A 27,146-nucleotide genomic window follows, 5' to 3' on the forward strand; every position below is an offset into this window, starting at 1 on the left:
TTGTTAAAATCATGGATCAAAATCATGCTATTCACACATTAGCAGGCCGATATTATATTATTGTAAACCATATGAACGTTAGCCTAAGTGGTACTTATTATGCAAAATATTAGAGAACAGAATTACTGTACAAGATGCTCCTGAAAGTAAGACGCACCACAAATTTGTACCCGGTGTCAAGGAGGGGTTAAAACTGGTCATACACATCGGATTATAAGACGCACCTCCAACTTTATCTTTAAAACGCTGCAGGGGAGAGTGTGTCATATAATGCTAAGAATACGCTACCAAATTGCACCCGTAATCGGGTTGCGGAATTACCTTTTAAACGCACTTCAAGCACCTCATACCATTATTCGTGTCTGCTTTAAATCTATGCGGCAAAATTCAAACTCCGTCCATTTAAATTCAAAGTACATACTGCTTCACAGACATGTTACGTAGTTAAGTGGAGCTTTAATTTGAAGGGCACCTCTTTTTGGGATGTGATTTATTGGTTGCTTACCGGTGCAATGCGGCTGATTAGTATGGCCGTGACAACTCACAGTGGCCTTCACGAACTCATCAGTAAGCAGACGACTGAGGGCTTTAAACGTTTACCTCTTAAAACATTCTCTCCTGGGTTATCTAGGAAACAAAATGTTCTTTCTGTTCATGGCCCTTGCGCATTCTGCCTTGAAAAGGCAATTCCAACCCAGATACGTGGTTGAATTGATGCTGAAAATATTACCAGGAATGGCCAAGAGTAAAAACAGTTGAATAGTTAGGGTATGTGGGAGGGGACACGTGAGAATAACATGCCATTCCAGCATAATGACCATGGCTTAATTAACAGGTCTAAAGAGTGCACAAAATAGCCTTAGAATTCGACTGTTGCATTTGGTCATGGATGGCCAAATTGGCAACGAACAAATCTACAGAATGAGTCGTGCGAAAAGGCTTTGTTCCTGAGAAAGTCACATTTAGAATAGTTTAGAGATGAGAAATACTGGTGATACTGATCATGATGAAATATCGCCCTCATCTGGAAAATTCTGGAAGTCTATATATATGGTCGTTCAAGCATGCGCCATTACTCTAAGATCCATTATATTACTTTCCAGCGACTGGATTACGATGATGCACCACAATATCCAAGGTGTCTGAAGCGGAGAAACGGTTTCTCTTATTTACTCAAAGCGTTTGCTTTATTGACATGTAGACTGAAGCGGGAACACGTTACAAACCTGAACCACTTTACTGTAACACAAAAAAATGTGGAAGACCGAACCACGTTTCATACAAGCAGCCATCTATAAAGAAATGTCGAACACGAAGTTTATTTTTGAAAGTGTCAGATATTACGGTCATTCGGCTTTACATTAACTCAAATAGAAATTATACATAAATAAAATTATGGCACATCTCATAAATAAATCATTTATATAAAAAGAAAATCAAATATACAAGAAGGTTTAACACAACCAAGTTGTTCCAATACAGCAAATGTCAGAATGTTTAAGCTTATGAGATTGGGCATCATCATGGGACCTCCTTTGCCAGTACCAAAATATGAGAATAGGTTTTCCCCTTTTTTCTGGCAACAAAACAGGTGTTAAGATGTTAAAACACCAAACTGAAACCTTTTACAAGGAATCATGTCTACAATAATCACAATACTTGTGGTCAGAGTGAAAACAAAAAACATTCTGATAATATATGCATTGTCTTTGAAACTGATTGGTCCACACCAGAGACAGCTTTCTTTTGAGCCTCGTCTCAAACGGTGTTAGACCAGAGGGCGCCTTTTTGGTGTCCTCTGGTCTAACACCATTTGAAACTAGGCTCAAAAGATGTCTCTGATGTCGACCAAATTAGTTTCAAAGACAATGCATATATTATCAGAGTATGTTTTTTGTTTGCATTCTGACCACACGTATTGTTGTTAATGCAGACATGATTCCTTGAAAAAGGTTTCAGTTTGGTGTTTTAACATCTTAACACCTATTTTGTTGCCAGAAAAAAGGGAAAACCCTATTCTCAGATTGGGCATCATTTACACAATTTATAATGATAAACGTTATAACATTGCTTGGCCTCCTGTCCTAGAACAGCAAGTGGCAATGCACAACTACAACCAACAACTGTACACAGCAAAGTCAATATTTATATATTTTCACCATACCCTTAAGTGTCTAAGGTACATATTTTCCCTTAAATTGTTCACACCAAGAATTTTTTTTCTAGCACACAACACAGACTGCCGAACACAATGATATGCACCAAGCATAAAACAAACCTTGTAAACATTGATGCAATACGATTTGTAGTCATGCGAGCTTGTTTCAAACAATTTAGCATTTTTTTCAACAGGAAATATTGCAAATTGCATGTTTCATTTGTATGACTCTACCTGGGCCCTTTAACATTCACCCACACACGCACACTTAATACGAGGCGACTATGATGTTATCATGAAAACTCAGTGGAACACGTCTGCACCCAATTCAACACGTATGCTTAAGCTCAAACTTTATAGAGCACTGATTTCAGGGTGAGGCTATTACATACAAAATTAATTGAAGTATGCAATAAGTAACATGAATTTGTATGCAACAGCCACACCATGTCTTCCACTGATGGGAAGACCCTGTCTTGCCTTTGAGGGCACTCGTTTACATTTTGCTTGCCCAGTTTCTGTCTCGTTATTTCAACCAAGGTATGTGCTAGCACACTTTCACACGTTTCCTTAATTGCCACAAATAGTTTAAGCCCCTATATTAATTATTCTGTTCAACATAAAAACACAAGATCTCAGGAGCCATAACAATTGCTTAATCGAGGCCTAAGAAAATCAATTAGAAAGTGTTGTTCACTGCTACAAGCTTTTAATTTTGTGGCTGCTTAACGCTAAGTTAACAATGTCCACAGATATATATTTCTTTGCATGGTACTTTCAACGTAGTTGCAGCCTTTTATCCAGGACGTTTTCAAGCAGGTCGGGGGAGCCAATAGAAGTCAGGCAGCAACAAGCCTATTGTAACAATTTGTGCATACTGGCGAAACGTGGTTGGTTAGTTTACAGTGCTAACATAGAAATAAATGTTAAGAAATTATCACTCAGCTTTATACAGCCTCCATTATATACAAATTACTTGCTTTGTTTTGCTGACAGCTTGTATCGTCATTCACATTACATCCCTTTTTTTACCCCGTTTCTCCCACCCAAATTAGATCAAATTGAAAACAATTAAATTGTCACGTGATTTCACTTAAGTATGATGTAACAAACAATGACAGCTCCATATCACATCAATATCTAAACACAATGGCTAGAAAGAAAACATTATTTTTTTGAAAATAAACATCACACTTCCCCATGCTTATGATATAATTTCGATAATTTTATCAAAAACTATGAAAATAACAGTGACCAAGCAAAAACCTTTTGGTTGCTGCCTGCAACTTCTGACTTGTGGCTGACTATTACAGAAAACCATAATTATGTGGTATATGAAGGTACGTTTCATTTAAAAATTACAGTATTTTAATGTTTTGATGAGCAAAGAAATGAATCTTGGCTTTAAATAAAATTTTGGGGATTTTTTATTAACACTAAATCTTCGGATCCAATATTTTTTAATTATCTGGGGGAAAGTATTACATAACCATACCAATGTTATTCACAAAGACACCGTATCTTTTTTGACCTTGTACTGTATTGTTTTCACGATACCAAATACAGTACTTGAATAGCTTCAGAATTATAGCAGCTGTTTTCAGGATACCTATCAAAACATACATTTACATTTCGTATAACAGAGCGCAAACAAGTGATAGCACATGATTATTTGGGCAATCTGTGCAACTAACCTTGACGTATTGGAACAATTCAAATCAAGCCCATGATTTTTACATTGTCAGCCACTGATAATTCATATGGATTTGTAATTTTTGGGTCGGGTTTCAGAAATCAAATGTGTGTCGTACACCCTCAAATCTACAATATTTTAACGGTTGGGTAACAATTGGATTGCTCTCCAACACTGGTCTGTTGAAGCAGTAATGAAATGGCACGTATGTTCTCGTGACAACTTTACCAATTGGCTATGTCGGGTGGAAAGAGGGTGTACGACATACATTTTACTTCCACGATCTTACCCAAAAAACGATTCTCAATCATATTGGTCAAGTGAGAGGTGTTCAATATGGACTTAACCTACACGGCCTGGAGGCATGATCTCTTGGCAACAAACTTGCTTCTCATTAACGTGGCCTGTGTGCCAGCATTAATGATGCGTCTGTCAGAGGTAAGAGTGCCTTAATTGCCACATGAATTGTGACTGTACATACACCTTCACCAGAACCCAACATGTCCACGATGAATAGTAACCTGCTCTGTCATCATGCCATTATTGCATTATGGGTAAACTTATCCTGGCACATTTATACAGTAGTTTGGTAAAACGAAAGCAAAAAAATCCCACAGCTACATTAATTTCATATTCCTTAAAGTTTCCCCCGATTACTACGCAGACAATACCAGTCAATATTTGATCTGCTGGGCAAAGAGGATTTCCGTACACATTAATCTCGACAATGTCAATAAACCGCTTGGTGCTTCCTGTTCAACTATACACCATCCAAATGTGTTGTCAAGTACCATTGGTGTTAAAAAGAAAACTATAACTTGCTAATTAGTCCGTGTGATTTCAGATAACATGAGAATGTGATGTCTACCAAACACTTGCATGGCCTTCAACTGAAAACACATTTTCCAGATTGTGTGAGAATGCATTTTCTCATAATTTAATCTAGTGAACAGAAAGACATTCATAGACATGCAAAAGCGATCAAGATGTCATATGGTTAATGCCAATATCCAGCATCATTACAAATTGGGATGTCAATATTATCAAAATGTGCTGCATGCTCATTCCAACAGAAAACAAACGTGGAACAACACACATTGAAAAATGTTAATGGAACATTATAGATGTATCAAGCTCACCACTAAATAGACACAAATGTATTGGCTCTACTGTACCTGAAATGAAACTTACAAATTACACAAATCTGTACACTCGAAAGCATCTGCAAGTTTGAAAATAACCTCTAATTTTAAAATAATGTGAGACATTTAACAGCAAAGAGGGCCTGACGCATTTACATAAACAAGGCATTCCACTGACAACTACCATCCAAAAGGGTGTAAAATGGTGTCATGTTAAAATTGTTTAATATAACCTATGTGTTTTTTTTTTCTGTTCATAGTAAGCTTAATACATGTAAGACTCACCTGCTATAATGCATACATACAATCTTTATTTGGTTTGATAGTGGGCTGAATATTCACCGAATGTTAAACACACTTGCATTCATCCTTTGTTAAAAAAAAACTTTTTTTTCAGTCTCACTACTCCTCCAACTCTTGCCCCTCACTAATTGCAAGGAAATGAAATAGCATGGGTCAAGAGAGTGTACCACTTTGATGATAGGGAAGAAAAAAAACCAAGATAGCTAATTAAAATGCACTGAATGTGCATTTTCACTCCAAGACCATAAACATTTTTAGAGACCAATTAAAAAAGATACATAACACTGGAAAAGTACACTTAATGCTAGATCTGATTTTCTAAACTAGCAGATTAACCAACAAAATAATTGGCAATTACTAAAACTATGGCCATGATGTTTTCACATTTCACAAAGAACTTCCGATCAAAGTGGTGCAATCTCATGAATGCTAGGTGAAACTTTGTATTACCAAATCTGAACTAAAGCTTTAAATAGCATGTGTTTGTGTATATGCATGCACGCTTTGTCAGCCTCAATGCAAAACAAAAACATTAATAAATAACAATATTTGTTTAAGGTTTTCAGCGTTCAAAATTTGCCACTCGAAGAGAGCAAGAACGTACAGTCAGTATCAACCACCTGCACACACACACACCAGCAAGCTTCGCACACGACCTTGCCCGTTGGCCCTTACACCAGCTGATAGCCCGTGCCGGAACTCTGGTCATACTCAATGGAGAACTGGCGTGTCCAGTCCACAGCGCTGGGTCGGCACAGCCCACAGCAGCGGCACTGGAAGAAGTCCACCGAGTTGCGGAAGCAGCCGTGACTTCAGGGTGAAACGAGATCGTGGAGGAGAAACAAAATGAGGCCACAAGGGGAGGAAGAGAGATCATGACCGATTAGCACGGTTGGCTACGTACGGTGCGAAAGAAGTTCAATATACATTGTAAAGATAAACATTCACTGACCAAGTTTACCGCTTTACAATGGAAGAAACTGTTTAAGAGGCCACGTGCACTCAATTTAACTCAAAACAAGTGGAATTAAATGTTTAACTGAATAAGATAACTTCACACGTTGACTTAAGTACAACACTTCTCAACCAGCTGTAATGTTTGTTTGTTCCAGGCTGACAAAGCTGTATGACTGAAGACTTTCGTTATTAATGTTACGTATTTTATATCAGGAAAGCCGTAATGACTCTCAGTACAATTTTCTGCAGGTTATCCCTTGGAATGTTGAACAGTTTTGGAGTGCTGCGGGAGGTAATCACGGTGCCCAGAGAAAATCCACACGTTTAGAAGGGGGAGTTTAACACTCAAATGTCTGTGCAAATTCACACACATTTACTGTGTTACTATCTGCCCACTATCTTCCATTTCAGTGACTTTTGAAGCTTTTCAAAAAATGTTTGCCACCACATCAATTTTTGCAAAAGAACACAACAAATTGTTACAGCTATAAAATGTATCATACAATCACTCACTTGAATGGGCTCTCAATGGTTGTGGCAGTCACTTTAAAGTGCTTGTATCTTCGTGCATTCATCCTTTCATTGGTTGTTATTCCCAGGCAAGAAATCTTTAAAGAAACATCATCACACAAGTTAAAACAAAGGCAACATTTTTTTTCTCCCAATCATTACTTGTAAAAGCAAACACACTGCATCTGACACATTAACATGGGTGAGCAACACAATATTATCAGTTTTGTAATTATACAGGTAGGAACAACAGTACCACACTGCCCACCAGGGATTATTTGTCTGTCGTGCATAGCCACGCCCTTGATTTGTATTTCATAGAGCGCTTCGGGTGGGCTCAGCACCACGTGACGCCCCGCCCCACGCAGCTTGCGCCGCGTGACACGGATCGCACGAATGCGCTGTCCAACCAAGTTCTTACCTGCCCACTTTAAATTTACGTTCTGGTTTTCAGGAACGCATCCTGGGCATAAACCAGGGTATGTCTATATGTTACCTATTAGTAATTACACTCATATTAAGAACACGATTGAAAGGTATGAAATAATGTTGCATGTTTACCCTGTTACATTTTATGATTCGCAAGTAATTGCGATGCTAGGTTTATATGGACAGATATTAGATGCATGTGTATAGCTGAACCCGATACACATATGTTCAGTATGGAATGCACATATGACCTGCATCTGAAATGTAATTTCCAGAGTGAAATGACCCACAACACAATAATAAGTATCACACTGACCAGAGCCAGAACAAACTTAGTGGGTCGAGAGGCAATAGCACAATCCTATGCAGTCTGTACTCAGTGTAAGCAGGACAATCAGAGAACATGAACACCTGGTAGAGCTGACACATGAGCAGGATGGTGACCCAAGTGAGGTGGAAGAGGCTATTGATGAACATCCAGAAGATCCAGGGCGAGCACATAGCCACCTGGGACACGTATGTCCAGAAGCCATCCGTGTGGTACGTCGTGTGGCACCGCCGGCTCCAGACTGCGGTTAAACAATCCAAACGCAACGTTGACCACAATGGATACCCAGACTCAAATACTAAACATGCCGTCCTGGAATTCCATGGAGATATAACTGATGTGGAATAAGGTGTTTTGGTAAGTCAGAACCAAGTTAACTATGACTTAAAATGTATTAAACTCCAAGACTAATCTACCATAATCTGTTGGCCAAAATATATTGAGGATATTTCCATAAACCAATAAAACGGATATACATGATATAATTAGCCACCACATTCTGTATAATCTAGTTCTTACTTTGCATGTAAATGTATCAATATGAAAGTTTCGGCAACACTGAATTTGCATGCAAAAAACAAACGTTTAAAAACATGAGAATAGGTTTTCCCCTTTTTTCTGGCAACAAAACAGGTGTCGAGATGTTAAAACACGAAACTGAAACCTTTTACAAGGCATCATGTCTACAATAACCACAATACTTGTGGTCAGAATGCAAACAAAAAAAACACACACCAAAAGGCGCCCTCAGGTCTAACACCATTTGAGACGAGGCTCAAAGGAAAGCTGTCTCTGGTGTGGACCAATCAGTTTAAAAGACAACGCCAATATATTATCAGAGTATGTTTTTTGTTTGCATTCTGACCACAAGTATTGTGGTTAATGCAGACATGATGCCTTGTAAAAGGTTTCAGTTTGGTGTTTTAACATCTCAATACCTGTTTTGTTTCCAGAAAAAAAGGTAAAACATTAGCATATTTTGGTACTGGCAAAGGTCCCATGGTTTAAAAACATGTAATAGAAAAGTTATTTTCTAAGAGTAACCCCGAATGTTTAAACCACAATTTATCACTCACATATGATGCACCCGTAGATCAGCCAGCATATAGTTCCCAGCAGGAAGAAGAGGTAGCCAACGAAATAGCGGTGGTTTCCGGCACCTTGACAAGAGAGTAAAAATCAACATATGCAAAGGAACCAATGATTGTATGACTTGAGCTGTTAAAACACTTCTCTAGCGTTTCTCATCTTAATAGCAAGGCTCTCAATCGGTGAGACCACTTGATGCAATACTGCTTGGTGGAAATTTGGTGAGAACCCAATTCCACAATGTTCATATTTTAGGCATGGGTGGAATGGAACGACAGCACAATGAGCTTGATCCCTTGAAAACAAACAAGTGTGCTCAAAATCAAAGTTAAGGATCTCGTGCAAAAAACACAAAATGGGAACTGTCGTCACGTGGTGACCTTTGATGGCAATGCTCACCCACGCAGTTGCCGACCCAGGGACAGTGGTGATCGAACTTGGCAATACAGCGATTGCACACAGAGCAGTGCTTGGACCTCACTGGCTTGCGGATCTGAAAATGTTAGTGATTACACTGGATAAGTTTCAAGAGGCAAACAATTCATGATTTTCTTGTTACAAAGAACGGTGTGTGAAGTATATTGAGGATTACTCAACCCAATAGAATTTAAACTATTATGAACTTCCAGCAATATACAATAGCAAAAAGATATTGTGAATAAAAGAATATAGAAATTGTAACTCTTTTGCTTACCAAACATGTACTGCAGAATATGCTGAGATCCAAGCTCCCAGCTTCAGCTAACTCCACGATAGTCTTAAAATGGCACAAGTACAGAGACGCAAGTACACAACACAAGCACGTGTAATCAAAGTGTTAAAACAATCCTTGAACATTTAGTTAGACTTATTTGGACAGAAACATCATGAACGATAACATTTTTTGTAATCTGTAATATAGACCCATGAACAGAATCAATTTGGCTTAAAACGTTTCAGTGCTTTTTCTAGGAGTCCAATTTTTTGGAAGACACTTTTTGCAATTTAACATAAGACAAAATTACAAATGTCACTCAAAATGTAAGAAATATTCCCAGGCAGACGTAAACAAAGTATGACCATCTACGAGAATAAAGAGTGTGTAAAATTGGAATGTTATGTGGACATTAAGTGTGTATACTAAAAACACACTATGCAATTAGTTATAAACATATTAAGTGAGTGTGTAGAGAAATGTCACCAACATTAGCAATCACCTTAAAAGGCCTCAAAACTGTTTTCAGAAAGGCTTTTGTTTCAAACAACTGTAAGCACTTTAGGCACTAACTACCCTTTGATCTTACCTTCTTTTTCTGCTCCTCTGTGGCTTTCACAACACCCGGGTCTGATTTCCAAGACTTGCCGAAGTTGTAAAAGAGAGCCGCAGTGTTTATTAAGAAGGGCACCTGAATGGAAAGGCTGGTCAGTTGTGCATGGCTTGTTAAGGAACACTACTCTCAATGAGTGCAAAGCCAAACAGTGCATTAAAAAAATATTGTCAATATCCACACACTAAAGGGAAAGAGTCAACTATATTCAGAGACACATTATGGCACTAAAAATAAACGCACACTACATGTACCAGAATCACAGATTTGACATACTATTGTCCAGAACAGTAAATTCACTTTGAATTTATGATCTGCAACCAACCCAATAAGTATGATTCTGTATATTGGACTCATTCTTTGCACAAAGAAAATGCTGTGTTCCATAAAAAAACAAGGATGGTTCTTATACTGGCTTTCCTATCACCTTCTGATGGACTCTGATACAAGTGATACTGCAACAGATTACCTGCAGCACAAGCCATTACCCTATTATACAGGTTGGCCCAAAAAGCCAGGACACACATGAGTAATTGAATGTATTTTAACACTGACATAAAATAATGGTAATTGTTTATTCATTAAGTAAATGTTATCTATTATCATTATTCAAATCTATTTTTTTTTCTTCTCAGATGAAAACAAATGGAAAGAAAATTAAATAACCCGATGTGATTTGTTAAAATAAAGATAACCCTATGTCCTAACTTTCGGGTCACCCTATGCAAATCAATCCAGCAACCTCAAGAGGTTATCTATTTTGTGAAAGTAATCACACTCAAATGGACTACATGTGTCTCATAGCACGATGATCAAAATGATGTCCAATGCAGTGTTTTCAACCTCCATGAAATTTTTATCCCAATTTCCAGGAAACAGAGCTAACGACTGAATTACTGCAAGCAAACAATCCCCGTGCATGAAACTCTTTCCAAACGCAGGGGTTACGTTCCTGGAAAATGCTGTTGGGCAAAACCGTGTCCGACAAATAATAGACTTCATGTGAAAAATAGTCCTTCTTTGTTCATCTAACTCTACACAATTGTCCACGACTTGGTATCACATGAATCAAAACAGACACAAAATACATGTAAATCAGTGAAACAGATTTTTTTCTCCTTATTATAAATTATGATTGTGGGGGTGCTGGAGGGCTCAAAGGGTTGAAGGGCCCTCTTTGAATGTAGAAGTACTGGTACTTTCACTTTTGCTTGGTTTTAAATGTTCGTAAAGGCAGTTAGCCTTCTCCGTTACCACTGCGAGGAAGTATTCTTTGTGTCTGTTCCTTGATCCACAAATTAAGTGCCTTTTCTGTTTTATCGATCAATAGATCACGTCGAGCAACCAGACACTTTAGCACTGGCTGAAGCGCTGACAGAAACACTGGGCCCCCCCTTATCTTGTCTTCCGATTTCTCAATCGTTCTCACAGTCGATTCATGCACACCATATTACTTCCACCGGATGCAGCACTCTCACCTCTCGCAAGCCTTTCTGACAAGTACACTTTTTGCACTAACATCATTACTTTGCTGTGAATTCCTCACGACAATAACCACCACTCAACTTGCATTTTGGGTCATGATTACAAAGTGAGACCGCAGCCTGAGTGTTGCGGAGGGAAGATGGTGATGAAATATTCATCCGCAGTATATACAGGACAGTACAACCGGACCGTTCACTACTTTTCGACACGAAGATGAGCGTCTTAGCAGCATCAAACCATAATAATAGGGTTTTTCCCCTTTTTTCTGTCAACAAAACTGAAACCTTTTTACAAGGAGACAAGGCTCAAAAGAAAGCGGTCTCTGGGGTGGACCAATCAGTTTCAAGGACAATGCATATATTATCAGTGTGTTTTTTGTTTGCATTTTGACTGCAAGTTTTGTGGTTAATGCAAACATGAATCCTTGTCAAAATGTTTCAGTTTTGTTGGCAGAAAAAAGGGGGAAAACCCTATTATTATATTTTGGTACTGGCAAAGGAGGTCCAATGATGTAGAAGCATCAAACCACTCATAGCCAAAACATTACCCCCATATTCCAGAAAATATTCCTCATTTAGTAAACCGTATATAGACAAAACACGCGTTCGGTAAAACCGCATTTGGCGAGAATTTCCTGTACAATGGTTTGCTGAAAGCAAAGGATATCTGGCCACAGCCATCCAAACCAGGTGATGTACATCCAGAATTTAGTTCCCAAGTAGATGCCCAGAGGCAGGGCACTGTGCATGGAGTGGTCGAAAAATGTCCTGCAAATAGAAAAAGAAACAATGTTTACACATTCTTTGGTTCTTTCGGTAAAGTCACGTAGGTAGACAAATACTAGATTACGATGTTTCGATCGCAACACAAGCAATCGTCATCAGGTGGGACAACCACAGTAAGAAAAAACTGCTGAAGTAGGCGAGAGATCTGCTGTGGCACGAGGTTATATAGGCCTCGGCAGTCCGGGGGGGAGAGAGGAGGTGGGGGGAGAGAGGGGGCGGGGGAGAGAGGGGGCGGGGGAGAGAGGGGGCGGGGGAGAGAGGAGGCGGGGGAGAGAGGAGGCGGGGGGAGAGAGGGGGCGGGGGAGAGAGGGGGCGGGGGGAGAGAGGGGGCGGGGGAGAGAGGGGGCGGGGGAGAGAGGGGGCGGGGGAGAGAGGAGGCGGGGGAGAGAGGAGGCGGGGGGAGAGAGGGGGCGGGGGAGAGAGGGGGCGGGGGGAGAGAGGGGGCGGGGGAGAGAGGGGGCGGGGGAGAGAGGAGGCGGGGGAGAGAGGAGGCGGGGGGAGAGAGGGGGCGGGGGAGAGAGGGGGCGGGGGAGAGGGGGCGGGGGAGAGAGGAGGCGGGGGGAGAGAGGGGGCGGGGGAGAGAGGAGGGGGCGGGGGAGAGAGGGGGCGGGGGAGAGAGGAGGCGGGGGAGAGAGGAGGGGGCGGGGGAGAGAGGAGGGGGCGGGGGAGAGAGGGGGCGGGGGAGAGAGGGGGCGGGGGAGAGAGGGGGCGGGGGAGAGAGGGGGCGGGGGAGAGAGGGGACCCCGCGGCAGCACTTGGAGAGATCTGAGAAATCGGCTGCAGGGGGGGGGGAGAGAGAAGGGGTGAGGGAGGAGGCAGGGCAGAAAGTGGACCCCGCAGCAGCACCTAGGTCACTGGAGTATAGTGGATCACCACAGCAGCACTAGAGAGATGGGCTACAGGGGGGGGTGAGAGAAGGGGGGGAGGAGGCGGGGCAGAAAGTGTACCCCGCGGCAGCCATTTTTCTGTATTATTCTCATAAATTAACAACAGGTGGCCATTCAGTGCAACGCAAGTCAACATGCAATGCTAAGACCATGGGTGCAATTCACATGTTGCCAAAGGGCCAAATAACCCTGGCAATTATCTTCACCTTAGCAGAGCCAATAGGAAATAACAGAGAGAGCATGCTCCATGAGCCTTAACCAGCCATTCACCAACTTCTGAACGCACTCCAGGGTCTAAAGGTGTGGCCCTGCAATTGCTTGCGTATGCCATTCCTGGGGCAAGGGCCTCCACTGGAGTGAACTCTTGAGGGTATATGGTCTTCTCTTCAGACCAGATGCGTTGGAAAAGGTAAGCGTACCCACACTTTTCCCCACCACATGCGATCTACTAAATCGACTAACTGTGGTGTATCCATTCATACTGCTAGGTAGATAAGAGGCGGGGGGATTTGAGAAACTTTCCCACCGTTTCAATTGCTACGCCGGAAGATCGAATGGAACCGGCGACCTCTGGTTGCAAGTGGAGTGTGGTAACCATTACACAATGGCAGCTAAAACCTGGGTTTTAAGTAGACCACAAAATGGAACTCACTTTGACAGGAACTGCACGAGAGCCCAGACCCCGACGTAAAGAGCCCCCTTGATGAGCCAGGAGCCAGTGTCCAAGTCAGCGATGAAACCGATCAGCCAGATCACCAAGAAAGGAGTGCCCAGCATCACTTTCTGACGTACCGACTGAATGGGAACACCCGAGGCAAGTACACATTTCAGAACAGAAACGAAAGAACCAGATCCCAAGGGCATCTCTGACAGTAGTGTAAAAACCCAAGTGAGGCAATGGCACAATGCACATGACATACCTTGTCTGATTTAAACCTGTGCAGGAAGGAGGCATTGTCCAGCCCCTTGGCTTGTCTTGCCTCCTGTAGCCGGTTTACTATCCAGGCATTTTTCCGCTGTTTGGCAAGGTCGAGAGCACTCTCTCCCTGCAAATAATGAAGCAGGGGGGGGGTTCAATTTATAGACCAAAGTGTGTTGTGGACTAAACCAACATGGAATTCAGAAATAGGAGGGAAATAAGTTTTGTGGTGACGCATCAATGTGCCGTCACCTTGACGTTCTGCGCGTCAACGTTGGCTCCAGCATCGAGCAGGAGGCCGATCACATTGGTGTTGCTGGCCAAGACGGCCCAGTGCAGTGCTGTGTTTTTGTGGAACTTGTCCCCAAGGTTCACCGTCGCATTGAATGTGAGCAGCAGCCGTGTTGGGTCCACGCTGCGTCACAGCCAATGGAAACGGCAATGTTTTTTTTTACAGCGAAACTGACATTATAGAACAAAATTCATCACTAAACCATGCCAATATGATTTAAGTTGGTCAAATTCAGAACTTTAGATTGAGTTGATTATCTTATTTCATATTCTTTGGTTCTTTCGGTAAAGTAATGTAGATAAAAAAATAAGAATAAAGTGAATAAAAAAAAGAATAAAAAACAAAAGGCACTAATGTAGACTGTAGCCTGGTTCTTCACCTGAGTAAGCGTACTGACATTCTTAGTAACCATTGCTACTGTCTACATTATAGACTGCAAGGACACTAACTCAGATTAAGAACCAGGCGACAGTCTACATTAGTTGTCACTTATTTGTATTATTTTTCTATCTACGTGACTTTTACCAAAAGAACCAAAGAATATGATTTACTGCAGTCACGAAAATTAAGTCAAAATGTAACTTATTTCAGTTTATATTTAAATAAACCATGTGTTTTATATAACAATTGTAAAGGTAAATTATTTTGTTAATTTAAATGTATTCCCGATTAATGCATCTCAACACAACAGAGAACATACCACACCCTATTAATGTGACCCATAACGTCACAATGTCAAAATGGATCATGAGTTTCCCTATTTAAAAAAAGACACTGCTGGTAAAATAACGGTCCAGAATGACTTCTGGCATGGACCTCATTATTATTTTCATTATGTATTTTGGGATACAACAAAATGCTTGCTTGTCAATTTAAATCCAATAGCACATTTTTATAAACCGACATTTGAAATTTTAAGAGTTCTCCAAATTACTTTCATATGCACTAGCTTGATGTTTTTTTTTACAAGTCCCGAAAATGAATTTGGAACTAATTATAATCAAACGGCGCAATATTTTATCCCACAAAAGAACCAGCTACAAACAACTGCTGCTGCATTTATTTAAATTACCATCATGATAGACACTGCAAAATAGATGTATTTTTCTAAACCTGATAATCCAGATGATAATTGTCGCGGCTAACACTCTGAATGTCTATCGTTTCTCATGTCTGGCGCAAACTACAGGACGTCCTCTTACCCGTACGTCCGGTATGCCGCCCACATCAATGGCGTCATTCCATTTTGGTCCATCATGTCCACATCCTGAAATAACAGGCCCAGAGGTTGCATTTAAAAATGTCATAAAGGCACAAACTAACATGAAAAGTCTGGTAAACATTTTAAACTATGCTCGAAGAACATGCTTTAAGCCAGATTCTTTAAACGTAACCAAACCCACCCTCAAAACCTCTTTAATAAAGAAACCCGACAATTTTAGCTATACTCACCCATTAACCTGACTTAGAAATCAAACTTATTCTACCCACAATATAAAAAATAACCACGACACCAACCCGGTGCAGATGAAAAGCCACTATATTGAATATTGATATAAAGTATTCATTTGGTGGGAGATTGATTGCTCATTCTTTTCTGCTGCACCCCCCCCCCCACTGTCTGGAACTCCTTTCCCCCAGCAATCTGTACTGTCCACTCGCTGCCACTGCTCCAGCCCAGGTTCAGCACCTACCTTTTTGAAAAGTCTATCAACAACTGCCTCTCAATAAAATAATTATGGCCAATGTTTTTTTTACAGTATCTTGAGATGTGGTCAGTTTTATACTTGACATAAATCCAAATGGTAAAAAGCGACATGCATGAATGCTTTCTGTCAGCCAATGCAGTATAATGCACTGGTATCTATATGGATTACAACTGAATCGGTTACAGTTTCAATTTTTAAATGACATTGCCAAACCAAAAGAATTAAGAAGATTGATAATTATCAATGTGGATGTCATTGATTGGGCTCATTTTTAGCATCACCGCTCCACTCACCAGGCCCTTAGCTATGAGGTACGCAACGATGGCTGTGTGCTGGAACTGAGCCGCAAGGTGAATGCAGCTGCAGCCTTCTCCGTCCAACAGGGAGGGATCTGTGCCATACTTCATCAGCAGCACCACCATGGACAGGTGGCCCTGCCTGAAACAGAGGTGGTAAGGAATTAATGCACAGCACATATACGTCTATGTACCAATGAATGCATCTATTGGGGTGAGCAGAGGTAGAGTTAAATAGATGAAGAGGTATGATCAAGGGATTTCATCTGTCTATGAAATTGGAGCAACATGAATATTTACCAGAAGCAGATGGATCTCTTCTGGGCTCTTCGCCAGATCTTCTGATTGCAGAATGCAAAAAAAAATCTGTCCAAAGACAGCTGGCAAACATTTGCCTTCTGCTGGTACGGCTACTTGTAGCAATGAACGCCAGTTAATATTCGCGGTGGTAGTATCTTTTTGATTTAAAGCTTTCGTGACTGCAGGGATTCATATTCTTGACTCTTTCGGTAAAGTCACGTAGAAGGGAAACAATAAAATAATAAAAATATAACACAATAAAATTCTCACGACATTTCGACTGCAACACAAGCAATCATCATTAGGTGTGGAAAAACACAGCAAGAAAATTTGAAAAAAGTAGCTGTTTTTCACACCTGATGATGATTGCTTGTGTTGCAGTCGAAACGTCGTGAGAATTTTATTGTTTTATATTTTTATTATTTTATTGTTTCCCTTCTACGTGACTTTACCGAAAGAACCAAGAATATGGTGATAGTATCGTTTCATCGGCATCTTCCTCAGCTCATTGTTGTTCTAGCTGCATCAGAACCTCATTAGACAGGTCCTCACCATGAGACTCGAGTAACTACACCATGTCGGACTCCTCCACATTGAGTCCACGTGGTACGCACATAGCCCTCCACGTGCTACGCTATGCCCGTACAGTATACGTGGAGGGCTCCTTTTCCTCTCAACCCGGTACGCGCTATGTGCGTACTATAGAGTATTACATCACGTAGTATTTTTTTTACCACGTGCGTTCCTAGTTTAAACATAATGTGCAAACATGTCAGTTACAGGGCTTGTAAACACAAGTGTCATGTAGAATGCTCAGAAAGTTGTGACTACACAGATGTTGATTAAATTGTGAATGTGCTGCACTTGGAAGAAAATGTGCACCTACTCCCACAGCAACTCCATGATGTTTCTAACAAATGTATTTCGCAAGTTTAAAGAGGTCTAACTAACAAAATGTAGCAACAATGAACAGCTAACACAAGATTCAAATTACTGTATTTCTTAGAGTGATTGAAATCATTGCAATAATTCTCCAGCGTGCTTTGTACAAGAGAGTTAGATGGATCGGTGATGCTAGTAGCTGCTCATGTTCTCAGTAATTGCATTTGAAGGGTATGACCTTAAAGGTAACACATTCAGAGCAAAGAGAACATTTATTTATGCACTGCAGAAATGTTAAATAAGAGCTTGTGCCATAAAGTGACATGTGGCAGAGGAGCCAATCTGCAATTTCTGAATGTAAAATGCAGTGTCATTTTGTTTCCATGGCCACGTGAAAGCCATGACTGGCACATTACCGTGTGGCCCAGTGAAGAGGGGTGGAGTTGAGGTCTCCTCCAAGCTGATCCACTATGGCTCCTTTAGAAATATAGAACCTTCACAACAGGAAGTTCAGATTTTCATATCATCATACATTCATCCACCCACATGCTAAGCAATGCCCTCCAGAAATGTCACTCCCTGAAGTTTCCCTCCTCAATAAAATCCAGTGCAGAGGAGAATTATTTTCAGACAAAACATGAGTTTTAAATACAACCAAACTATGAGTACATTTACCATTAAAGAATGCTGTCTTTTACATTGAACATTCAGCATCCTAATTTGGATGCTAGCTGGTCTAAAACATCCCACGGTTTCACCATTAAGCAAGTGTACTGAAGTATAATAAACGTAACTTCCCACATTTAGTCAAACTACAATGGGCTGTTGCAAAATAATCTATTAAAAATACTGATCCTTTGGTTAAATCAATAAAAAAACACATGCACATGTTTCATAAAAAAACACATGAAATAAACTAATCAATTTAATGCACCAAATATAAAACCCAATTAAGATGACAGATTTAATCTGTAATATCAGCAAGCGGGAGATTAATATTATGCAGGAAAAACTTGACATGGATACATTTTCCACCATATGCCCTAGATTGAAATAATATTCCTCGGGATAGATATCAGCAGTGCCACAGAAGACGTAATTCTGATAAAGAGTGCATGCAAAGAAATGATTGACCAACATATTCATCTTAACGTAAATAATTTAAATACAGAATTTCACGCAACAAATCTATACTGTAATGTACTAGTTTGGTTGAAGAAAACAAATCCTCATTATATTGTCTAAATACAACACATTTGTGCCTCATAACCAATGCCTTTAATCATGAACGGAGATCAATATTTAAGTCCCATTTCAAACTAACACTGCACAAAAATAATGTGATAAAAATTACATCTTTACAAACACTAAAGTGTTTTTAAAGGAAGCATCAGCAAGAAAACGTGTTTTCTATTAATTTACCTTCTTTCTGTGTTTTTTACAATGTATGTTTTAACTTCCCTGATTCGAATGCTCCACTAGCTCAGCATTTGCATCAGGCCAATTCACCCACGATGTGCCTTCAGTGTTGCTCTTGATTAAGAAGACACACTGCAACTACTATTCTGTGCATGATAGGTTTTGCAGATAAACAGAATGTATATTTAAATATTAAAATAATCAAGCTGCGGGAACTGCCAGAGCTAATCCAGTAACAGCATTATACAGCATTATGGACTGTGCGGGGGTTAGGCAAAGAAGAAACTGCAAAAATATTGTAAAACAAATAATGTACAACTTACGAATCTGAAAAAATTTAGTGAAAATAACCTGTTGATTACTGCTCAGTCCATCTTTTGGGAAGCAATAACTGAAGTTCCATCCTCATGTAGAATACAAATTGATGTTATATCAGCAATACTCATTATCTATAAGTTATTACATTATGAATCAGTTAGTCCACACTTGTGAAACTAGAGTATCTCGTCCACATGGCCATCCATGGCCATTGGTGTAATTATACTGAAAGTACTCTTTGGTTCTTTCGGTAAAGTCACGTAGGTATAAAATAAATTAAATCACGACGTTTCAATTGCAACACAAACATTCATCATCAGGTGGGAAAACCAGAGCAAGGAAAATGTTTTTTGCTGAAGTGGGAGAGAGATGCCGTAGTAAGAGGTTATATAGTTAAGAGAGGGTGGAGGGGCAAGTGGGGAGAGAGAGGGGGGTAGGGGGAAGGGAGCGTTGCGTGGACGCTAGGCGAGGGACGTGAAACTGGACGGGGGGAAGTGGGCAGGGCTGGAAGTGGGAGGCTGAGAGAGCTACTACGGCATCTCTCTCACACTTCAGCAAAAAACATTTTTCTTGCTGTGGTTTTCCCACCTTATGATTGCTTGTGTTGCAATCGAAACGTCGTGATTTAATTTATTTTATACCTACGTGACTTTACCGAAAGAACCAAAGAGCATGGATCCCTGCAGTCACGAAACCTTCAAATCTAGATTATACTGAAAATAATAATGCTCCTGTGCTGGTGCGAATGCAATTTCCCCACAGCAAGTGGCCATTAATGAAGCGGCTGCTTTGTCAATCGGTTGACTCACTTGACAAGATCAATGCGATTGTTGATGGCTGCCCAGTGCAGCAGGGTGACATTCTCCTTGTCTGGTTGTCGGACATCATAACCCGCTTCTACCAGTTCCCGGCAGCGCTCAAAGATCCCGTATCTGAGCACAACAACAAACCACATTAATATATGGGCAAACACATATCAGATGTGTCTATTATGAAGTGTGTATCACAGAGCATGTTAAAACTGGGTGTGGTGACTCAAGCCGATTAACCAGAAATGTTGGGGCAGGATTTGTAGTTCAGTTGTAGACCTTTGAAACTGAAACTTACCGGGCTAGTTTCAAAGGTCTATAACTGGGCTAGTTTGTAAATATATGAAGATATTGGAGTGTTATCCCATTGTATTCACAAGTTTCTAAGTAAATGTTTTTTTTTCCTCTCGCATGCAAAGCACTCAATCAATGGAAAGAGCCAAACATCTCAATGCTGGATCCTCTTGAAAAAAAAGTACCACAATTGAGACTTTATTGGATAAGAATATATGTAAGTACGATAATAATAATAAACTGTGCTGCATACAATTAACAATTGTTCATAGGAAAAGGCAATAACTTCACTGCATCACAATCACGGGCTAGTAGAGCGGCTGCACTTACTGTGTTGCTTTGATGATATCCCAGGTACTGTAGTCATCTGAATGGTGTTTTTGCGGTTTGCCAGAAGAATCGTTGAAGCCTTGGCTATTGTTGAAACTGGCCTTCGTTTCAGACTGCAAATGCACAAGCATAGCATAATATGAATCAAAAATTAACATAAACAATTGCTTTTCAGAACATCCAGATTTCTAAACCATCCACATTGTTACTTATTACTGCAGTTAGCTGCTAAATCACATATTTTCAAATGTTTATTGCATGGGAATTTAAGGGGTTAATACCATAATTAACACACAAATGCCATTTACTGTATTGTATTAATTTGAGAAACTGTCAAAGTTAGGTCCATTTGGGTTACACCTAATCTATTATATTTTCAGCTGAAAAATCCAGACTCCCATTCGTAATGCCTGAGGTCTATGATACCAGCCAGCACACTATTGAGGAAAACAGCTAAGTAGGTAATTATGAGGAATGAAAAGGACCATTACCTGAAACGTCACCTATTTTCTTTTTTCTTTTAAGGTATTGTTATTGGCGAATGTGTTAAGTTTTTTCTAAGTAGGTAATTAAAACCGAAATAGTTTTTGTAGAAAAATAACAGGCCAATTTTAAGCACTACAAAATTCTAAATGTCACACTGCTCATGTATATAATTAAAATTACAAAAATTGGACGAAGCTAATTCATACATAAATGCTTGTTTAATTAAAGGTAATTTCGAGTTATTCTTCAATATGCAAATTTTAACATTTAATACTTAAAATTAATTATATTACAATTTATGGAAAACCACTCAGTTGCTTACTCAACTTTAAAAAAATTATATAAAGATCAGCTACTTTTTTTCTCTCCAAAGAATGAACAAAACTAAGTTGGTGATAGGAATATGTTAACAGATTTAGGTTAAAAAGATTAAAACGGCCTTGGAGACCACTGACAGGAGCCCTGAAGCCCACAATTATCACCCCCTGTGCATTGCTACAACGGGCTCAAAACAATTCAGTGAGCCTGCTACTCAGCCATTTTAACAGTAATCAGATTACTTGCGGATGTTTTTGGGTTAGCGGTCACCGAATCACTGACCAGCGTTGAGGGACAGATTCATAATTAACTTGCACACATGTATAGATATTTTTTTCGCAAGCATGGTTAAGCTGAAACATGTATAATTTCCCACCAAGTAATCAAGGATTAAACGTACCACTTATAGAATATGCCCAGGCTGATACTGGTCTTAGGTTTCATCACATATCATAGTTAAGCACACTTTATGGCACTCCATTTACAACGCTCCCATGTTTTCATATGTCAATGCTTGTCACGAGAGCGGCTATGGTGACACGTGATTTCAACCTTGCTTTATCATTTAGAAAGCTTTAAACTGATACGTAGCTTGGGTAGGGCATCTACAGCAGCTGTGTGTGTCCTGGGTTGCATCTTCTTTTAAATGCCCATCTTTATTTCGAGCACTTCAACCATCCTCTTTTAATGCTAGGTATTTTGCTCCCCAGTGACCCAGTCTTTGCAGGTGCCAGATGGGAGGGCTCATCCCCAAGGGTTTGCTGCACCCGACAAGTTCCCTGCTGCTAAAGCTGCTGGCTAAGCTGATAATAATCCCACACAATAGCAGTCATCCTACCAATGGGCTGTGTGCTGCCTAGGTTTTATTAATTATAAATGAAAAGTACAAATTATTCCTGTGCAGCCTGGAGTTAAATACAGACACTTTTTTCAAAAATGATCACACATGAATGTAGAAAAATGTTAATAGTCCGGAGACAAATATTTGCAATACAGTTAATGTGACAATGTGGTGATTACTGTATGTCACTGGTATAACAAGTACATGTGCTTTGTACGTTCTGTATAAGGTTAACGAAATAAAGGGCTACAATAACTCCTCTTCCATACAACCTATTTACACTCAAACTTCACCTATGGTGGGTTTTTTACCATTCACGCCAAATTCAGAGATATAGTTTGCTGATCGCTGAAGAATACACTTCATCAACATTCATGCAAAGTATTTTAGTTTGTTATTTTTTTAACAGCAGAGTATTTAATGTAATTGTCTTTTTATCCCTACCTTTATTTTCATGTTTACTTAAATATACAGTTATTCACGAACTTGCTATTCGCGATTTTGGCAATCCGCGAATCGCATCTGGCACTCTACACGACTGCAACGAGAGAGAATGTGATGTGACAAAGTGATGAGATAATTTTCATGCATTTAATAGCTAATTTATGTATTTAAGGTAATCCATTAAAAGAAAAGGTTTCTGTGGGCGAATATCATTAGCCGCAGAATTTGTTATTCACGAGCATCTCCGGAACGCATCCCTCGCGAATAACGAGGGAAATACTGGAAAGGAAGACCTCCTTGGAGCGACCCCGTAGAACGCAGATTCATTATAACGCGCTTGGGTAAACATTTGATGAAAAGAAAATTCACAAAACGACAGTTTATATTTTGCACGCTTTTATTTAACTCACTCTGTCTGTTGTCCTATCCTCAAATCCTGTAACTCAATTTTAACCCACTTCCCAATGTGGTATCGACTGCAAAATTGGTATACTTATGTCATACTGATGACAATACTATATTCTATCATTTTAAAAAATGTTTTTTTAAACCATCTTTTTGATGTTATGTTTCGGCTTGGGTCTAATTGTCCACGCTCAACTGTAAATCACCACGGTCCCTTACGTTATGGCAAGCTTCGGGGCCACTTCCTGGAGTCGTGGAGTCTTACCATTACGAGTACGGTACATTTCATTAAAGCGTGTTATATAAAAAAAGGGTATTTTTAAATATGACGTATTAACTGAAGAGTACGCAACAGTGATGACGAAACGAGCCTGCTCTGTTTACATTCGCTCAGCCAATGACACCCCCACCCCGTCCCCTGGTCACTATTACATTTGTAAAAATAGATGTTATTCAATGTAATTACAATACCTCCGATTATCACGGTTGACTACGTACGGTGCGAAAGAAATTCCACATACATACGCACATAGAGTATGCTCTGAGCCAAGTAGCTCCTCAAACCTCGTCTCCCACTGCTGCCACGTACGAGTACAGGAAAATGCGCTATCTGAATTATTGGGGCTATTACCGATACCCCAATAAAGTCCTCATATAGTAATAGGTTTTAACCCTTTCAACTGGTACAAAATTGACACCTTTATACAAGGGATCATGTTTGTAATAACCACAACACAAGCAGTCAAAATGCAAACAAAAAGAAACAACTCTGATAATGATATGCACTGTCCTTGAAGTTGATTGGTCCACACCCGAGACAGCTTTTCTTAGAGCCTAGTCTCCATTGGTGTTGGACCAGATGACGCCAAAAGGCGTACAACTCAAAAACAGCGCACTATCAGAGTATTGAGAGCTCGGGGTAAGCATTAACACTATCAGTGGCAAAATATAGTAATAGGTTTTTACCCTTTCAACTGGTACAAAACTGACACCTTGATACAAGGGATCATGTTAGCAATAACCACAACACAAGCAGTCAAAATGCAAAAAAAAACGCTGATAATGATATGCACTGTCCTAGAAGTTGATTGGTCCACACCCGAGACAGCTTTTCTTAGAGCCAAGTACTCATATGTTTCTCCTGTACAATGCTTTAACTCCCTTCAGCACTGATACGATTAGTGCTCACTTCTCCAGGGCGCTGTACAGTGCAAGTTATATTTAACACTATCAAAATATGATTCAAATTTTACGTTAAAAACCAAAACCCTGTTTTTCCACTATGCCTTTTGAGTTCGTCGATCGCGGATTTACCGATTGCAGCTTTGTTCAAGAGCGTAACCACCCCCCGCGATGGGAAAGGTCGCGCTTAATGTGCCTCCATACAAGGCGAACGCTCTTCGATTCGGGCACGTTTTTAGCAAAAACACGGAACGCGGTTTCTAAGCGACCGAGGACGAATAACCCTACTTGAGCTGCGCGACTGAACGGTATGATGCAGCAGGCAGCGTACCCTCATCTCAGTTGTGCGATGGTTTGACTCATACCTGTCAACCACTTTATCAGTGCCTACTTTATTAAAGACCAATTCAGACGTTATTGGTCACCCTGTGCCCTTATGCATCTCAACGTTCATCCTGCAAAGCCCGGATTAAAACTGTAAGACGTGTGGACCTGAAAACTCAATCTCGCTGTACAAGAATACGGATAAACCGTATGGATGACTGCGGGTTGATGTTATAGTGCAAATATAATTCAAACATGCATTGTTTTATGTATGTATGCCCCGTAATGTGTATACCTCAATACCTCGCTTAACGCGGCACTGTTCAGGATAGCACCCTCCTCGATGTGTAATTAAGCGCAACTGCACTCCAGTTACCGCTCAGCACGAGTGGCACCCTGCACTTGCGATCTCAGATGCTCACAGTAACTTAACCAACGCATAACGAGTCATTTTAAACATTACTTTTAAAGTTGTGAACCCTAAAAAAACGCGTGTAAAGGTAGCCGAGGAACGAATTTGTTGACATAAAGTACCACAGTATGAAACGCTGCGTGATGCATGTTTACCACCCTGTGCAAGGGCACCGCCGCTCAGACGTGGCCCCATTACTCAATGCAATGTCATTTGACGCCAGTGCTTTACCACTTGTAATCGTGTAATCTCCCCAAGAGAACCAACAGCACAGCAATGCTAAGGAATAAATAATGATTGCATAATCTCGGCTGTATAGCGTGGGCGAGAAGTTCCATTACCTCCATGTTAAAAGATAACATTTTGCACGGGAGGTAAACGAGGATATTGTAAACTGCAGTTAAAATGTCATGATTGCACATCTGCGTCTACATAATGTACGTTCAGTTGCATATTTGTTAAGGATTTCCTTATGCATGCAGAGAATAAAGGGCGTTTGACCAAACCATCCCTAATGATGCTGCAGCAGTGATTCAGTGCAGAGTCCGTGCGCGACGTCACTTATCAAAAAGCATTGCTCCCTACCCATCAACCGGTCTCCTATCTCCAACTCGAACACAAACGTTGCATGAATAACAACACCGATAACAACAATAACAAAAGCGGGACCGCCGAGGCTTGGGGTAAGAGATCTCCTGCAAGGACCTCGCCTAGAGACCCCTACCGAGAAAGCCTCCCCCTCCTGGGCACCGCCGAAAGGAAAACCGCTGAAAGCCTCGGCCTACAGACCTAGCGCGTGGGGCGGCCATCGAAGCAACACAACAACGGTATCACCGCAATCGTTAAAACGGCGATACACACACGCTACAAGCAGTCGCGGTGTCGCTGCGGGCTGGGGGGAGGAGAGAGACGTTACCTCGGGCTGGAATACGGGCGCGCAGCCAGCCTGCTTCTCGTCGTCAACCATTTTCACGCCGTCCGCCATCTTGTTCGGCCCCGGCGCGCACGGCATTGTGGGTAGAGGGGGCGGGGCCACCACTCTCATCCACCCCCCCTCTCATTCACCCCCCCCCTATTCCAACCCCCTCTCATCCACCCCCCTCTCATCCACCCCCCTCTCATCCACCCCCCCTCACACCCCCCCCCCCCATCTTATCCTTCCCCCTCTTATCCACCTCCCTGTCATCCACCCCCCCCCATCTACCTCCCCCCTCTCATCAAACCCCCCCCCATCTGATCCACCCCCCCCCTCACGTCCATCCACCCTTTCATCCACCCCGCCCTCTCATCGACCCCCCCTCTCATCCACCCCCTTCTCATCCACCCCCCCCATTCCACCCCCCCCTCTCATCCACCCCCCCCCCCCCATTACACCCCCCCCCTCTCATCCACCCCCCCCATTACAACCCCCCTCTCATCCACCCCCCCATTCCACCCCCCCCCCTCTCATCCACCCCCTCTCATCCACCCCCCCTATTACACCCCCCCCTCTCATCCACCCCCCCCCCATTACACCCCCCCTCTCATCCCCCCCCCCATTACACCCCCCCTCTCATCCACCCCCCCCCCATTACACCCCCCCCCCCATGACTCCCCCCACCACGAGGGGGCAGCAGCGCGCGCTGATTTTGGCCACGGAGGGGAAACAGCCGAGGGCCGAACACAAACCCGCGGCGACTTCATAAACTGGACGCACGGCCAAGTGAGGCTTTATACCACTTACAAATGGCCAGAAAACGAAGTACCGTATGTTTATCACCGCCAATAAATTGACTGCACTAATGGGGAACTAGAGGGGAATATTTAAATACAGCATACTTCATTTGCAAATGGAGCTAAGCGTTAGGATAGCCAGAAAACACGTGTTAAATCACATTAAGGCATTACTCTTTTACATGCACTGATTTAATAATAGAAAGTAAAATAATACAAGTCAAATATGGGTGCAGTATTTAATTTGTATACAACTTATTAACTGGCATTCGTCTCTCAGTCTTCACTACACCAACAGCTTACTCATAATTAGCTGTTACGACGGTTAAGTTTGTGAATGAGACCAGGCTATTATACAATAGCACTTATATATTAATGAT

At 41.2% G+C, this 27,146-nt stretch overlaps 1 protein-coding gene across 1 annotated transcript; it reads right to left on the minus strand.

Annotated features, from left to right (window-relative positions):
* Positions 1 to 1,303: 1,303 nt before the first annotated feature.
* On the minus strand, positions 1,304 to 26,057 carry ZDHHC17 (zDHHC palmitoyltransferase 17). Its single transcript, XM_078858963.1, has 17 exons — positions 25,970 to 26,057; positions 20,642 to 20,754; positions 20,018 to 20,140; positions 17,888 to 17,965; positions 16,287 to 16,431; positions 15,487 to 15,551; positions 14,245 to 14,407; positions 13,994 to 14,119; positions 13,726 to 13,868; positions 12,062 to 12,168; positions 9,893 to 10,011; positions 9,304 to 9,366; positions 9,009 to 9,102; positions 8,597 to 8,680; positions 7,604 to 7,761; positions 6,767 to 6,861; positions 1,304 to 6,106 (listed from the first exon to the last, which is right to left on the minus strand). Exons 1-17 carry the CDS (start codon positions 26,036 to 26,038, stop codon positions 5,968 to 5,970), a joined length of 1,884 nt encoding a protein of 627 aa, XP_078715089.1. The 5' UTR covers positions 26,039 to 26,057; the 3' UTR covers positions 1,304 to 5,967.
* Between the last annotated feature and the right edge of the window lie 1,089 nt (positions 26,058 to 27,146).

This window comes from Lampetra fluviatilis, chromosome 8 (assembly GCF_964198595.1).
Source record: "Lampetra fluviatilis chromosome 8, kcLamFluv1.1, whole genome shotgun sequence".
In the NCBI taxonomy this organism is placed as follows: domain Eukaryota; kingdom Metazoa; phylum Chordata; class Hyperoartia; order Petromyzontiformes; family Petromyzontidae; genus Lampetra; species Lampetra fluviatilis.

Coding starts and splice junctions, on each gene's coding strand:
- ZDHHC17 (XM_078858963.1), bottom strand. CDS start 26,038: ATGGCGGACGGCGTGAAAATGGTTGACGACGAGAAGCAGGCTGGCTGC. Junction 20,141..20,641: donor GATATCATCAAAGCAACACA/GTAAGTGCAGCC, acceptor TGTTGTGCTCAG/ATACGGGATCTTTGAGCGCT. Junction 8,681..9,008: donor CTGGGTCGGCAACTGCGTGG/GTGAGCATTGCC, acceptor TCTCTTGTCAAG/GTGCCGGAAACCACCGCTAT.